Source organism: Lissotriton vulgaris, unplaced genomic scaffold (assembly GCF_964263255.1).
Source record: "Lissotriton vulgaris unplaced genomic scaffold, aLisVul1.2 SCAFFOLD_336, whole genome shotgun sequence".
NCBI lineage: Eukaryota > Metazoa > Chordata > Amphibia > Caudata > Salamandridae > Lissotriton > Lissotriton vulgaris.
The window spans coordinates 1,171,456-1,188,403 of record NW_028249992.1 but is presented as its reverse complement, the minus strand read 5'-3'; the positions used below and the strand labels follow the sequence as shown (position 1 = coordinate 1,188,403).

Sequence of the window (16,948 nt, the reverse complement as noted above, 5' to 3'; positions counted from 1 at the left end):
CGCTTGCCTTTGACCTAGAATAACGCTCTGCTACCTTTTTGGCTGTGTTATTTCTCAATACAGATAAGACATATGTACTGTTCATATGTACAAGCATGGGAATGAGGTGTCTGATTCAGTGGCTACCAAATGTAGTAAGGCACCGAATGATACTGATGCTCTTGGGTAGTGGCCAGCATTTCTAATTCTGCTCTATATATTGAATGGGGCCTGCTTTTTGCTTTTGTTTTTTTCCCCAGATTTAGTTTTTGGCTAGATATCAAGCCAGTGGTTCAAGAGGCTTGTAGATGAATGAAAGATTGTTCCCTGGGACAGAGTTGCTTGGGATATCTGGATCTAGGTTATGCTTTATAGCTGGATGTTACCCAGACTACAAGGGACAAGGCTCTTTTTGGGGGAATGACTTGCAGAGTTGTTATAGTTCTTTAAGTTTATAGAGACAACAAATTACTAGTAGGAGAGCCCAGTGTTTTGGCATTTCCCAGCATTGTTATCCCTTCAGCTTTGATTGGGTTGAGTTAACTCATCGAAGAGGATGGGATACACACTGTGAAACGGATTGTGCCAGGATTTGTTTTTAGACACTAAACATGCCTGCCAGACATATGTGCTCCGCTCCTTTAACAGGATCTCACAGTAAGCCGATTATGGCTAGCTGCATGCCAGAGTTCATCACACTTACGGCAACAGAGAGGACTGACATGCCACAGGCTAATTGCTGGAAGCAGTCATGAAAACAGTGAAAGCTTTTTCTAGCTCGGAGACAGAGGAATTCATCTACACGGGATTTGCTCTTTTGCCAGAGTTTGTAGCTGGGGAAGATGCCAAATTGAAGCTGTCCTCTCAATTTTACTAATGAGAGGGCAAATTGTTGAAGACCTAATTTGAAAGGATCATAGGAGATGTAGTTGAGAACGGTGTCCGCAGACACTGGGTAGCAGCATCTAAAGGTAAGGTTGAAAGCGGACAAAGCAGGCACTGCTGTGAAGCCCTGAGAGTTGTTGGTCGGCAAAACATGAAGCATTCGCGTATGAACCAGGACCAAAAGGAATGGTGGACTTAAGTGGCGGCTGCCGTCAACCTAAAGTGGTAGGACGGGCCGGGGAGGGGGAGTTGGGGAATAAAAATAAAATAAAAGGTCTTACATTCGGCTCCCACGGACGCTGCCAGCCGCCTCGGTGCTCCTCCCGTCCCAGCAGTCCATGGGCCACAAAGCACAGCCTAGGATGAGAGAAGTGCCGTGATTGGCCTGAGCGGGCTGATCTGACGCTCGCTCAGGCACAGGGAGCCTGTGCCTTTTCTCCACCCGGTTGTACAACACAGCTGGGTTGGAGAAATGGAAGTGCGCATGTCAGTTTGGCCGCCCTAAGACGACTGGCCTTACTGACATACTCCCTTACCGTGCCCACCACTCCTCCTCCCTGCCGTGGCCCGTCCTCACCCCAACCTAGACTCCTTCAAAGTAGCTCAGTCAGACAATGATAAATAAAATGATAATAACATTGTTTTATTACCATTTTATTCATCATCTGTTGGCTCTGAGCAGTGGGGCGACGCTCCTCCGCCATTACGGAGGAGCCACCCCTGGTGGACTTGAAGTGCTCATACACATGTGCCGTGAATCACATGCTTGTGAACCTAAGAGCCATGATTAATTGTCTAACTCCCTTACCTTTACCCACTGCTCAAAGACATGCAGACAGCAACGCTAGCATGTGAGAACTCAGGACGCTGTAGGGTAATTAGCATCAGTACTAGTTGGCAAAGGGTTGGAGGCTTGTTGGTGGTCATCCCACGCCGTGGTGCAGAATTGAAAGAAAACCACAGAGCAACCTGGCGGTGGGGCTTGAGAGACCTGATGAAAAACACGAATAGTGGCTGCTGGTATTTCCTACATTAAACCAAGTGGTGGTTTGACAGTGATGCGTGTGCCCCAGTATTCTTTGTAGGTGAGGCTTTTGAGACTATTGTACCTGTCTAGGTAGACTATGGTTTCTCAAGAAATGTCATACATACTATACGTACATAGAGGAGCTTTTGGTCCGCAGGCTTCATCCATTGGTCTAGTGGCTTGTCATTCTCACTTTGCATCCGTCCACCACCGCATACAGCATTGGGCAGTGGGTCTGCTCACTTTACCCATTGGTTCCTTCACTTTGAAAGACTGCATATTGTTCGCATCTGCTGAAAATCTGTTCGTTTCGGTGACAAAGTTCTTTCAAAGAGCGCTTTTCAATTCTCGTTTTTGTATATCCTCTTTAAACAAGCATTGGCAAAGCCAGAAGGTCTTGGCAAGTATGCAATGTAATTTTGCATTTAATAATATTAGGAGGAGGGGAATAGGTGCCGGCGATTATTTCAAAACAGGATGAGAACATTAGGGACGTGTACTTTGCAGCTGAAAGGCGCCGAAGAAGGCTAAATTGCCGAAATGCATCCGCCAGAGCTGGGAATCTGTGAAATAAAGCTGTGTCCAACCTGCTTTCCCCTTGCGGCTTCTGTTCTTTTTCTTGCAAAAAGAATTTCTTCATATATATATATATATATATATATATATATATATATGCGAATGCTTCATATATATATATCAGACGTATGCACTATGCATACAAACGACCTGTAGACATAGAAAAATATCAAAACAAAGGAGTGGCCCAGCAGTTTAGGCTCTGCAGCAGTTGTATTTAATTGCACTCCTTTCCAGGGGGCTGTGTAGATGTGATCAGGGTAAAAAAGGCTGTCACTCACATTGCGATACAGCCAGTGGATGAAGTGGGCTGACTCATTCCCATATGGTGTATGCTGCAAAGGGCGGAATTAAAATGAGAATGACAAGTGAACAGGCCAGTGGATAAAGAGGGCTGACCTGAAGCCCCAATAGGTCTGTATTCCTGCGTGTTTTTTAAAAATTATTTTGATGTTGTTTAAAAACACTGACGCTGCCAAGACACCTAAAGCTTTCCATAGCCTAAACTAATTTTAGTAAAGGGAACATAAACCATGACACATCATTATGTTCTGCCCAAGTCATTGTACTGCTGCCTCGGTGTCAAAAATGCAAGTGTGCCTATTATTTCGCCTTATACAGAACAAGAAAATCATGAGGGCCAAATTCCTCCAAATTGTAAAACTTTATGGGACACTTGAAATGGCACCACTATATGGTTTAGACTCTACAACTTTTAAATAAGGGTATTTTGGCATTGTGTTGGACCTGGCCGTTTTTGCAGGTTTATCCCCAAACTTTTTGCCCTTTGCCACCCATTTTTCTGACCTTGTTTTTGATGGCTATAGGATTCTGGGCACTTTACCACTGCCAATCAGTGCTAAAATGCATATGCTCTCTGTATAAATTATGATTATGATTGGTTATCCGTGATTGGCATATATGATTTACTGGTAAGTCCCTATTAATGTGCACTGAGTGAGTGTGCCAAGGCCTGTAAATCAAATGCTATTAGTGGGCTGGTTGTACCACCCACATGAGTATCCCTGTTATTGTGTCTCAGACCTGATTGTGGTCTATTATGTACAATATATGAACTATTTTTTATATACTACTGTGTTGAGTCTCTTTTGTGGTGTGTGTAGTGTATCACTGGTGTAAGTGTGCGTGTGTATTGTGCAAAGGCTTTACACATTGCCTCTGGATAAGGCTGACTGCTCTTCCAAGCTACCAGTGGGCAAGGGTTATCTTGTGTGTGTAACTCCCTTACCCTGACTAGTGGTGGGTTCTAGCTGGCTTAAGTGCGTACCCTAGCCAATCAGAAACCCTATTTCTAACACATCGTCTCTTATATTTCAAGACCTCCCTATTTATTTATGTAGATTGGACTCTACACCCACTGGAGTGGCAAGCTGTGCATGCAGTAAAGTCTCTGTTTCACTCTTAAGCTGAGTAGTCCTGAAACCTAACTATACTTATCTCCACGGGAGGGATGAACCACTTGGCATTTAAATCTTTAGTGATAATTTTAACTTAAATTAGAGTAAAACAAGTGTAAAAAATATGGAAATTATGCTTCTGAACGAAGCTCTGGGCAATGGGAAATTAGGTTGTGAATATACATCTATGGATCATTTGTGAAGTGTTGCTATGGGATGTCGATGAAAGGTTATTTTAATATCTCACGTGCCAAAATGCAAGAACAGGTAAAGTAATTCCTTAACAAACACATATCATAACGTGTCCAGTTACAACACTGTGTATAAGGATTCACCAAGGGACCATACATTATTGTAGGATCTGCTTAATGTAAAGTTAACCATATCTCCAAAGAGACCACAATTGCCAGTGCTTTGGTCCATGTGTTTTAAAACTATACGGGAATGGTAATAACAGACTGGTTCGCACACATACTCACTCTCATATGCTCACCTGTACACATGACTGTGATGTAGATACTAATAGCAAGTCATCTGTTTATAGGGAATTTTCTACTGCAAGATTCCCACCCCACCCCCACTCCACACCACACCCCACACCAACCACCCACACCCCCTCACCCCAGCCCCCTTTCCCACACACACTTATGCAGCTTTTTATTTCTAATACAAAGGTAGCAACTTAGATAAGTGAAGACTGTGTGCCGGACGGTGGGCATGGTAAGGGAGTGGTAAATGAGCTTGTGGGGCGCATGCGCAAGTTCAAAGGACAGAAGTTGGGTATGCGACCCAGCACAACCCGGCAGGTTTGCTTCCTCTGCTGGGGAAAAATCTATGCCACATTAATTATAGTGTGGGATACTAGCCTATCCCCAGGAGGCTACCATCTAGTATTTGTAACTGTGTGTTTTGACCTAGGGGATCAGTAACACTGGTGATTGTTAGCCTCCTCTTACAGGTACTGACACCTGCTGCTAAAGTCTTTCTTGAGAGTGCCTGAAGGAGGCAGATATGATTCCAATCTACTGCAAAGATTAAAACTCACTGCAGCTGACAGCTGAGCCAGCAAAGGCACTGCACATAGGCCAGTCCTCTGACGCTGAGCACATACTCCCTCCCACCCACCCGGCCCGTGCGCACATGGTAGGCCTGAGCTGCTTTTTTAAAAAGTGAACATTTCTTTAAAAAAAAATTAAAAAGACGAGAGTTGGAATTTCAGCCTAGATGATGGTATCGCTCGAAGATGTAAGATCAAAATTACAAGCAACATTGGTAAAGCCAATAGGTCTAGCTGCCAGTCTCTTTTTGGCAATTGTTGTTTTATTTTGTCATGGCTTTTGCATAACTTTGTTTGGGAAGCTTCTGGGCAATTAACAGTGTAAAAAAAGTTTGACTAAAGGCAAAAAAAAATTGATCTTAAAAAAATGAAAAACACACACTACCAGGTTACTCTCTGGCTCTTAACGAAACTACTTTGTATGTGAATGTGCTCCTTGTGAAAGGGCAGTAAGCCATAACTCATAGTGCAGTCAGCCAGTGGGTGAAGTGGGGTGATGCATTGGCCCTTGATGCATGCTTGGGTGAGCTGAAGAAAAATGTGAATGACACAACCAGACAAATGGATGATATGTGGATGAAAACCCCTACAAGTAACTGCATCACACCCATAATTTTAGTAAAATCAAAAAGTTTTGGCTAATCAAACCAAAACAAAGCCAATCGTTGTACCAATGGCTGCCATCCTCTTGCCTTTGAGAAAGAAAGAAGGAAAAAAGGAAAGAAATTTGGAATAAGAGAAAGAAATGAAAGAAGGAATAACAGACGTAGGGAAAGAAAACAAGCAAGAAAGGAAGAAGGTGAGCTATAAGGAAGGCAAGCGAGGAGGAAAGAAAAAAGGAAGACTAGAAAGAAGTAAAGAACGAAGGAAGGCAAAAAAGAATGAATGAATACGAGAAAGACAGAAAGCAGGAAAGAAGGAAACAAAGAAGGAAAGAGAGAAGGAAACATTAAAGAATGAATGAAAGCAGAACAGGATAGAAAAAAGAAAAGGTAAAAAGACAGAAAGCAGGAAAGGAGAGAGAAAAGGGACAGAAAGCAGGAAGGAAAGAAGAAAAGAAAGCAGGCGGAAAGGATGGAAAGAAAGGGTTCACAGACAGAAAGAAGGATAGAAAGATAGAATGAAGGCAGGAAAGAAGAAAAGGAAGCAGGAAAGAAAGAAGTATAGAAAGAAAGCCGGAAAGAAAGAATAGAAAGTCAGAAAGCAGGAATGAAGGAATGAAAGCAGGACAAAGGTAAGAAATAATCAAAGCAGGAAAGAAAGAAGAAAAAGAAAGAATGAGAAAGAAAGCCAGAAAGTAGGAAGAAAGAAAGAAAACAAGGAATTAAAAGGAAGAGTTACAAATGCTGCAAATTAAACATGATAAAGGCTGTATTTCTGCCGGTGCAAAGTTTATAAAGGAACCATTGGTAAAACTGAGCCTAGAATACAGCTCATGTAGAATTGTCTGCGTATGAATTCACATTTATAATATTGAAGGTCTTGATAACTTAATACAGAACAGTTTACAAACTGATAAAGCGTGTAATGTGGCATGTTCCCGCATCTGTTATAAAGCGTCCTGCTGTCATATCAGACTCTAAACACAAAGGGAACATCAAAGTAATAAATTAAAAATAAAAATATTGGCACAGAAGGGAACTAGCTTGTGTGTGGATGTGCTCCTTGCAAAAGAGCAAAATGCAGTCACTCTGTGAAATTATCCAGTGGCTGGAAGTAAATGTGTAGGAAGGGGGAGGCTCTAGTTGGCGCAGTGTAGCACTAGCGACAAGCAGGGACTCTCTTCCTCGTCAGGGCTGAGGGTTACCTTCCAGACAACCTCTGCTTACCCTCTAGGTAGTGTGGCTTAAGCAGTCTTAGGCTAATCTTTGGGGCACATAGGGTTAAACATTTGCAATATCACACCATCACAACCAACCCACCACACAATGACACCAAACTGTATTTGTAAAAATATATATCTTTATATAGATTTCAAGCAGGCTTGTAAATACAGTTGTCAAACTTTCAATAGCGGTTCCAGGTTACTTAAGTTCAGGTTGCCACAGTTCTCTTTTAGCAATAAGCAATCTTTTGGGCCCTCGGCCCAGGTTTGACAAGGTTCAGTGTCTCGTAGCGCCTCGATACGCTTTCCACGTGGGCCCCGAGGACCGGGCGCCATGCGAGCCTCGGTTTCAGAGTCGGCTCGTGTTGGGAGCAGATAGCGCGGTGCGAGCTCGAGTTGCAGGACGCTCGCACCGTGAGGATACAACACAGTACCTTGCAAATTCTTGTGGAGCGGCCGGCTTCCAGGGGAGCTGTCCCACGTCGCGTTGCTTTTCCGGGGTCGCGGTTCGCTGCGGCTCTCAGCCGGGCAGGTCACGGGTCATCCGGGGCGGCGGTGTTCTGTGGCGGCAGGGTCCTTCCTTCGTCGTTCGCTCCGACCTTGGAGTCGGCGGCTGTGTGGTGGCGGCAAGTGGCAGTACGGTCCCCAAGTGCAGGACGTACCCAGCCAAAGTGCCGGTTGCAGCTGTGTGCTCACAGCTGAGCTGTCGGGCAGGATACCGACCAGAGGGGGGGGTTATCACAGGCAGCTGTCCGTCTTCGCAGGTGGCTTGACGGCTCGAAACGCAGTCAATCCGGGAGCTTGGACCGGACGGGTCCTCCTTCACTTTGCTCTCGGGCTCCCGGTGCAGGTGCGGTCACGGTGTTCGGCCAGCGGCGGCTGGACCTCACGTTGCTCTCGCTGTTGCTCTGGGCCCCGGTCACGGTGCTTGGGGGGATGTCGATGCCTTGGATACGGGGAGCGTGGCAGGATTGCCCAGCGCTCCCAGACCCTTCTGTCAGTACTGCAGCGATAAGCAGCACACACAGTCGCTTTCTTCAGGATGTAGCGCCCACTGGTCCTGGGGCGCTGGTCAGGGGGCAAGTTCAGCAGCAAGCCCTTGGAGATCTTTCAGCAGAGTTTGGCACAAAGTTTCATAAAGCAAAAGTCTCTTGTAGTCTTTCCTTTTCCTCTCCTTCTGCAGCAAGGCACCAGACACAGGCAAGAGTCAGCACTCTTCCTTGTCCTTCCAGGTCCTTCTCGTCGGGCAGAGTTCCTTCTGTAGCACAAACAGGATCTAATTTACAAGGAGCAGGGCTCCTACTTTTATACTGCATTTCTTTTGTTCTCGCAGGCCAGGGGGGCCTTTGCATAGCCACTTTCAGTCCTTGAGTACTCTGGTGGGTGTAATCCGGATTCTGCTTTCAGTGTGAGGGGCAGGCGCATCAGACGCCCCACAGGAGGTGGAGCCACCATTGTGTGGACAGGGGCAGCCAGAAGTACCTTGTTGATGGGGCTTCGCCCTTCCTGGGCCAGGTGTCGGCTGAGTCATCAGTCGCTCCCCAGGAGGGTGGAGCCAGCATCGTGGTGGCAGAGCACAGCAAGATTCAGAGTCAAGAGCCACTCCTACCTCCCATTAAGGTGCAATCTACGCATTCACCACCTGTCATCCCCCAGCCCTGTCACTCACACATCCCAGACAGTCAGATACACATACCAGCAGAGGCGGGCTGAAATGGTTAAGCAAGCAAATGCTAACTTTCTAAAAGTAGCATTTGCAAACACAGGATATTAAAATAAACTTTACTAAAAGAAATATTTTATTATTCTGAGTTCAGGCATACTAAACACGACTCTCTACCGTGCTCCCTGAGCCGGCTGGGATTATAGGGTGTAATAATTCCAGCCGCTCGTTCTGGTCTAAAGGAAGCAGGTAGCCTTACAATAGTGAAATACGAATTTAGTTGTAATTCACTACTAGGACATGCCACGCACATCAGGGCTTGTCCTACCTTACACTTACAATGCACCCTGCCCTCGGGCCTACCAGAGGGGTGACTAATATGAAGTTAAGGGAAGGTTTGGCGGCTGGCAAGTGGGTGCACTTGCCCAGCCAGCGTGACAGTACGCGACTGCACGCGGGGTCTGCAATGGCGGACCCCAGACACATCTTACGGCTGCTTCGGTGGGTGGCGCAACCAGCGCTGCAGGCCCACTAGCAGTATTGGCATCTACAAGCCCTGGCACTCCTGGTGCACGTTACTAGGGACTAACAGTAAATCCAATGAACCAATCATGGACATCAATCACATGTACAATTTACAGTAGGGAGCACTTGCACTGCGGCACGGGTCCGCCGTGGCGCAGTGCCCTGAGTATCGGAAAACCAGCAAAACATCGGAGGCACACCAGCAAAAAGTGGAAGGGAGACTCACGCCAAGGCGCCAGGTCTAACAAAATGTAAATGTGTTGTATTTGTAAAGCGCACGGCTGCCCACGCGACGGGGCATCCTGGCGCTGCACTCATACCGCTGTGGAACCCTTCCTGGATTTTCCATGTGAAATGTCCCCTCCTGGGCACCCCCAAGGTGAAGCCAGGCATCCAAGCGCTGCTGGGACTGTTGTGAAGATTAAGCAAGCTATTGCCCAGAGTCACAGAGTGGGACCCATGATTAGACTAGGCACCGAGGCGAGAATTATCAGGTCCGGGGAGATTGAGTCCAAGAGCCGCCGAGGCGGGAATTGAACCCTGGTCCCGGGCCAGAACTCTGCATCAGGGTCTGCCGCTCTAACCATTGAGCCACGCTTCTACACCAAGTGGAAGTGGGCTGACTCCTGACCCATGCTGTAGTGGGCAGAACAAAGTGTGAATGACATACCTAAAGACAAATGGATGAAGAAATCTGGCTTGAAGCCTCTTCAAATAAGTATATTGTACATATTATTTTCAAAAAACATCTAATAAATACCAGCATCTGCTTTGGATTACATTCTATGTTAATGCTGGTTCTGGTTTAGGGCAAACCTAAATAGGAAAGGATGAATTGATTTGTCTGGAATCGCAATACGTTGAGAAGAGGTGGACTTAAAACTGGTTCCCCAGTTCAAAGGTCAGTGGCTTTGACCTTTATGCCACATCTCCTATTACTTAAAAAAAAAATACAAAAAAAGAAATACTACTCAATGCGTCCATCAAGCGTATGCAGGTTTAGGTGCCACACACCAGGCAGCCATATAGCAGAAAAATAAATGCCATTTTCTGCTGCGGTATTCAAACCTCATATGTGCAATGCGCACGCAGGAACAGGGCACTCAATAAGAGAAACCCATGCCCGTTGGGCCTAGCCTCACTAATGGCAGTCGTAGAACTGTCATTTAAGTGCAGTGCTTAATTTGAGCCGGTGGTTTCCCGTGCTCGGCACTTAATTCTCAACACCAGCTCTTGTGACAGTCTGCCGCAAGGTGGGGCTGTCTGGCTAATTTAGAGGTGACCACAACAACAGTCAATTATTAATTCAGTATACATTAAAAATGACTATTTCCTGCCGCCCAAGCCATTCTTATGGATTTGGGGCCCTAGAGTAATCCGAATTGTCACACTTGTAGGAGTGTGATGGTTAGTATTAGTCTTGTTACTATCACTGGCAGCATGGCAGGGGCAAAGTGTGGTGCAAGATAAAGAACGTTCACCAAAAGCCTCTACTTATAAATATATTATTGGAAAAAAAGAAAACAATAGACTGGCAATATAGCAAAAGCTGTCTTAAAAGCCAAACCTAAAAATGGCTATTTATGTCACCTGCACTTAGGGTACACAGTTAATGGAAATGTTTCTGTTTTTCTCCTATTTAGGTCTGGCCTTGAGACAAGACCTTTTGGTTTTTACTGAAATATGTATATAATATAGTTAATTACAAGTGTTTTTTGCCAACCTTCTTCATCCATTGGTTTTTTATTCGGTCATTTACACTTTTAGGTCTTGCTTAACAGACATCTCAGGCTGTCTGGTTGGGAAAGACCCAATGTGAGCTTACAAAGTGGGCTTACCTCACACCCATTTTTTGACATTGGTTAACTTTATTATCACTCTAATTTGTTTCCTTTTTCTTTTGTTGCTTAACATCCTGTCTTTATATTTGTCCCTCACCTGGAGAATAGCCTCTTTAAGATCCTTATGATTAGCTTACTTATATCTTCCTGCTCACCTTTAGGGAACTACTTTTTTTCTTTTTCATTTAGCACTCCTTGAGAGTGCATGTGTTTTCCATCTTTCTCTCTGTCTTATGTGCTGATTAACCCCTCGAATACCCACCTCCACCACTCGTTGTTGCACCCCCTGCCCTCTTTCGCTCGTCCCTTGTCCACATAACCCATGAGACCAGGGGCAGCACAGGTAGTGCCAGATGTGCCCGAGAGCAACTCAAAATATAAGGAGCTACTAAAACCTCTGGCTATAACAAATTGATATCCCAGTTCACCCTTCAGTAAAGAATGTGGTCAAGTGTGAATGGTGTGGATCTCTTTCTTAAACTCTAGAGTCAGGCTCAGGATCTCGGCAAACAAACATTTAAAGTAACAAGCAAAGCAAGAATAGATGTGATGAGTCAAAGTCAATTATTAGGCGTTGTTTGTACAGTTGTTACGTTGCCTCATTGGGTGGTAATTCTGTTGGCTCAGGATAAAAAGCCATAATAATAAAGAGGGTGGAGAGTGTGTTAATACACCGAAGGTGGCTTTAACGATCGATATGTTGCTGCGGATGAAATGTACAAGACAAAGTTGATAGTTGCAGAGAGGATAGTCCTAGATGGTGGAGAATATCTTCAAATGGAGGGGACATACAGCAGTCCATGAAGAACTCAAATTATAAGGGTGGCTATAATAATGCTTTTAAAGGTTTACAGAAACTGACTAAAAAACACTTTCACTTTTGTTTTTTTTCCCCAAGACTATTCAAATCATTATCGGAATCCTGCAGATCCTGTTTGGAATTATTGTGACGTGTGCAGAAGTTTCATTTAGGTCCCTAACTACTAATAGCGGAGTTTATTTCTGGATTGGGATTGTGGTAAGTATATCGGATGTACATTTCTTAAAGCTGGTGTGACTGTGAAGCCTTTAGATTTCTTTCCTAAGGCATTCCTTGATGGTTTTTGCTCGTCGTAATCAATACAGCCTTCAGATAGTTTCATCTTATTACTTTAATGCAGGTATTTATACTGCAAAGTGAGAAACCCATGACAATCGCCAACATATTTGTTGTAAATATATAGATGCAGAACACTAGCTAATGTTGAAACGACAATTAAGGTAGTTTATTGAAGAAGTAAGTAAAAGCAATCCACCTCTCAGCTGACCCAACTCGCAACTGTCAAGAGAGAGCTTAGAACAACTTAGGACTCTAGAACAGTATGGGGAAAGGACACAAAGGAAGGGCTACATAGTAAGAAAGGTAAAATACATTTACAACACCTCTTACCCCTTTAACATTGCAATAAAACAGAATTAACAATAGCAAAAAAAAAAAAACAAGAAGAATGAAACCACATTTGATATGGTTAAAACAAATAATCATTTAAATAGATAGGAGGTCTACGAGTTCTAGCAATCCTAAACACAGGAGATACCTGAACTGGTGAAGTATGAGTTCACTAACACTCATTGAAAGCATCACCACCACCTTCCTCCCTGCGAACTGTGGAAGGAAGGGACAATGACTCCTCAGACGTAGACAACATATAACCAGAAGTTGAAGATAGCTCAGGCTCACTCAAATTAGGTAAAGAAGAATAATGTTCAGACTGATTAGAACAAGAAGAAAACCCTGATTTCTGAAACAAAGCGACACTTCGAAGGTTCCATTTTTCCCCATTCTCTAATACAACATACTTTGGGAAAGAAAGTTTTACTTTGTAAGGGCCTCTAACTTGTTCAGGCCTTTTGTTACTCTTCCTGGTTTAACCTTTACTAGATCACAAGAAGAAATTATATTCTCAGAATTACTCGGTTGGTCAACATCAGAACATTCAACAATTTTATTCTTCAACCAAAAGGGATTCAATTTAGTACCTGGACGCCTACCCCTCATCAATTCAAAAGGAGATTTACCATTGGACTCATGTGGGGTAGTACGATAAGCCCACACCATGTCACGAACCAAGTCATCAGAAAAACCACCAGAAGCCAAAGACATTTGAATGATGCCCTTAACAACTCTGTTGGCCCTCTCACAAACACCATTGGCCTGGGGATTATGCAGATTCTTTGTATGCTTTGTATGCTATAACCTTTGGACCCCTCTTGAGGCGAAATAGCTGGGAGGTAGTTGGACTGCACATTCATTTGTGATTTATTGCTGAAAACGAGCATTTTTAAAACGGCGTGTTTTAATTCACCTACCTTGTTTGCACTAGCCTAATCATTGCACTAAACATAACGTGAGCCTGCACTTAGTCGGTGACAGACGATTTTCGGGCTGAATACCGATCTCTCACCTGCAAGGTCTCAAAATACGGCGGACATCTTGGGTAGGGGCGTGAGCCTAACAGCGCTCTAGCCACCACTACTTAAGGAGCCCCAAGGTAAAGAACGCGAGATTCTTTGTATGCTATAACCTTTGGACCCCTCTTGAGGCGAAATAGCCGGGAGGTAGTTGGACTGCACATTCATTTGTGATTTATTGCTGAAAACGAGCATTTTTAAAACGGCGTGTTTTAATTCACCTACCTTGTTTGCACTAGCCTAATCATTGCACTAAACATAACGTGAGCCTGCACTTAGTCGGTGACAGCCGATTTTCGGGCTGAATACCGATCTCTCACCTGCAAGGTCTCAAAATACGGCGGACATCTTGGGTAGGGGCGTGAGCCTAACAGCGCTCCAGCCACCACTACTTAAGGAGCCCCAAGGTAAAGAACGCGAGATTCTTTGTATGCTATAACCTTTGGACCCCTCTTGAGGCGAAATAGCCGGGAGGTAGTTGGACTGCACATTCATTTGTGATTTATTGCTGAAAACGAGCATTTTTAAAACGGCGTGTTTTAATTCACCTACCTTGTTTGCACTAGCCTTATCATTGCACTAAACATAACGTGAGCCTGCACTTAGTCGGTGACAGCCGGTTTTCGGGCTGAATACCGATCTCTCACCTGCAAGGTCTCAAAATACGGCGGACATCTTGGGTAGGGGCGTGAGCCTAACAGCGCTCTAGCCACCACTACTTAAGGAGCCCCAAGGTAAAGAACGCAAGATTCTTTGTATGCTATAACCTTTGGACCCCTCTTGAGGCGAAATAGCCGGGAGGTAGTTGGACTGCACATTCATTTGTGATTTATTGCTGAAAACGAGCATTTTTAAAACGGCGTGTTTTAATTCACCTACCTTGTTTGCACTAGCCTAATCATTGCACTAAACATAACGTGAGCCTGCACTTAGTCGGTGACAGCCGATTTTCGGGCTGAATACCGATCTCTCACCTGCAAGGTCTCAAAATACGGCGGACATCTTGGGTAGGGGCGTGAGCCTAACAGCGCTCTAGCCACCACTACTTAAGGAAACGTAAACTCTCCGCGATAGCGGACGCGAATTGTGGACGCGCCTGCATCAGCGCCGGAGTCACGCCTGAGTCAGCCCGTCTGCGCCCGTCCGCGTCTCGGACGCGCACAGCGGCCATGACTCCTACTCCCCAGCTAAATTTACCGGTATGTGTTAATAACCAGACAATTAGCGATACTATTGCTTCCCCTTATATAAAATATAGTGCAAATCAGCTTTTAGCTTTAAGAACATTTAGACAACCAGATTGCTGTCTCTTAGACTTAAACAGACATCATAACATCTGTTACGGCTGTTCACTGACAACGAATGCTGTTAGAATTAAAAGGCTTGAGACCCAAACCAATGCTACATGCGTTAAATCTAACTCTAAAGTATTCACCTTCTTCAGTCTGAACTGTCGTTCTTTGCCCAGACATAAAACTGAAATTTTTAATTTCCTACTGGATGAAGCCCCTGATGCATTGTTCATCACTGAAACTTGGCTCCATGCAAGCTCTGGACCGGATGTGGCCATGGCCCTCCCAGACTCATATGCGATTATACGCCTTGACAGAATAAATAAAACTAGAGGAGGCATAGCTGTTATTTTTAAAAAAGTCTATACCTGTGAGTTTATAAACCTCCCATGTCCTGGGTGTGAAGGCGCCACCTTCAAAATTATACTCTCACCTAATTTCACCTTTTCCGGTGCCCTTATCTACCGTCCACCTGGTGCTGCTTCAAATTGGCTAAATAACATTTCAGAACTTCTAGGCCCTTTCATTATGAATACTACCAATTTTACAGTTATTGGTGATCTGAATCTTCATCTGGATAACGAGCACTGCTCCAAGGCTACTGAACTTATTGATGACTTCATGTCCCTCAATCTAAGTCTTAAAAATTCTGGCCCTACCCATACTGCAGGTCACTTACTGGACCCAATTTTTTCTAATATTCAGAATTTAAACACTTTCCCAGCTCTACCTATCCCTTGGTCAGACCACTTTCCCATTAAATTTTCCTTTCAAATGCCAACATCCAATATCCCTCCTATGGCGCTGCCCGCCATGGTGAAAAAATGGAAAAAGCTAGATATTAACATTCTTAATACCTTGCTAGAAGACACGATACCATGCACCATTTCAGGAGTACAAAATCTATCAATCTCTGTCCAATCATGGCTCTTAACAGCCATTGACTCCTGCCTTCCTCAGACTAAGCTAAAAGGCATTAACCAACGTCCACCCGCTCCGTGGTTCAATGACTCTCTAAAGCATGAAAAAACCAAATGTAAGAACGCTGAGCATCAATGGAGAAAGTCCTACTCCGCTGAAGCTAAAAATGAATACAAAAATCAATTAAATCAATACCAAAAGCTGTGCAGTAGAGCAAAAGCCAACTTTGTCTGCTCAAAAATTACTGCAGCTTTAAATCAAGCTAAAACACTTTTCAAAACAGTCAAAGAGCTAGCCGGCTCAAATACCTCACCAACTCCACCTGATCTAAATAAAACTCAATGCAATCAACTTGCCGCATTTTTTGTCGACAAAGTTGATAAAATTTATCAGGCTATCCAACTTAATCAGGACAATCATGAGGAAGATCATTATGACGGTAGTGATGCTAACAGATCAGACAGTGAAGAGACCAATTCTGCCACCCCTTCTGATAAAACCTCTACCCCTTCCCTGAGTGCTTGGCCAACACTCAATGTGGACACTGTCACCGAACTTCTAAGTACGATAAAATCAGGTTTGCCAAAAGACCCACTACCCTGTTCCATCTTAAAATTACTTAGTAAGAAAGCCTTATCTACCATCACAGACCTTCTAAATAAATCCTTGCAAGAAGAATGTGTCCCACAGGAGTGGAAGCATGCCATGATCCATCCCCTTCTAAAACAAGCATTTACAATGCAATGGTCTCGGCATTATTACAGGTAGAGCTATTGGCATTGCTCATGACATCATTTTTTTTTTTTAAATCATAAATAAATGGCATTGTCATTTACATTGCTAATAGCTTAATCGTTTGCATATGCGAGACCTATTGCATTAGCACCCACACACAGGGGGCAGGAGAGCAAGCACAACGAACGAGGGGGCAGGGTAGCAAGCACTGCGATGGGTTAGGGGAGCAGACACAGCGAGGGAGCAGAGGCAGGAGAGCAAGCCCAAGCAACGAGGGGCAGGAGAGCAAGCACAAGCAACCAGGCGGCAGGGGCAGGAGAGCAAGCACAAGCAACCAGGGGGCAGGGGCAGGAGAGCAAGCACAAGCAACCAGGGGGCAGGGGCAGGAGAGTAAGCACAAGCAACCAGGGGGCAGTGGCAGGAGACCAAAGCACAAGCAACCAGGGGGCAGGGGCAGGAAAGCAAGCACAAGCAACCAGGGGGCAGGAGAGCAAGCACAGTCAGGGGGCAGAAGATCAAGCACAACCAGGGGGCAGGAGAGCAAGCACAGCCGGGTGTTTGGGGGGTCCGGGGCTCTTCCGGCACATCTCCTGAGATGGAGAGACCCCAACAAATGCGACCATGCCACAGTTGGTGAGATGGCGGGGGAGGTATACGCTGAGAGGGTTCAGTTTTCATCACTGAGAATGAATCCAAAACTCACCCAGCTCTATAACCTAAACCATGTGTAAAGCACATACCAGTTGTTTAATT

General features: G+C 44.8%; 1 protein-coding gene across 1 annotated transcript in view; it reads left to right on the top strand.

Annotated features, from left to right (window-relative positions):
• Window positions 1–16,948, top strand: part of LOC147663434 (membrane-spanning 4-domains subfamily A member 15-like) — a 105,921-nt gene that overhangs the window by 26,485 nt on the left and 62,488 nt on the right. Inside the window, exon 3 of the mRNA XM_086950460.1 lies at window positions 11,695–11,814. Within this exon, the coding sequence (XP_086806586.1) occupies window positions 11,695–11,814 (120 nt within the window). The remainder of the gene's footprint in view (window positions 1–11,694; window positions 11,815–16,948) is intronic.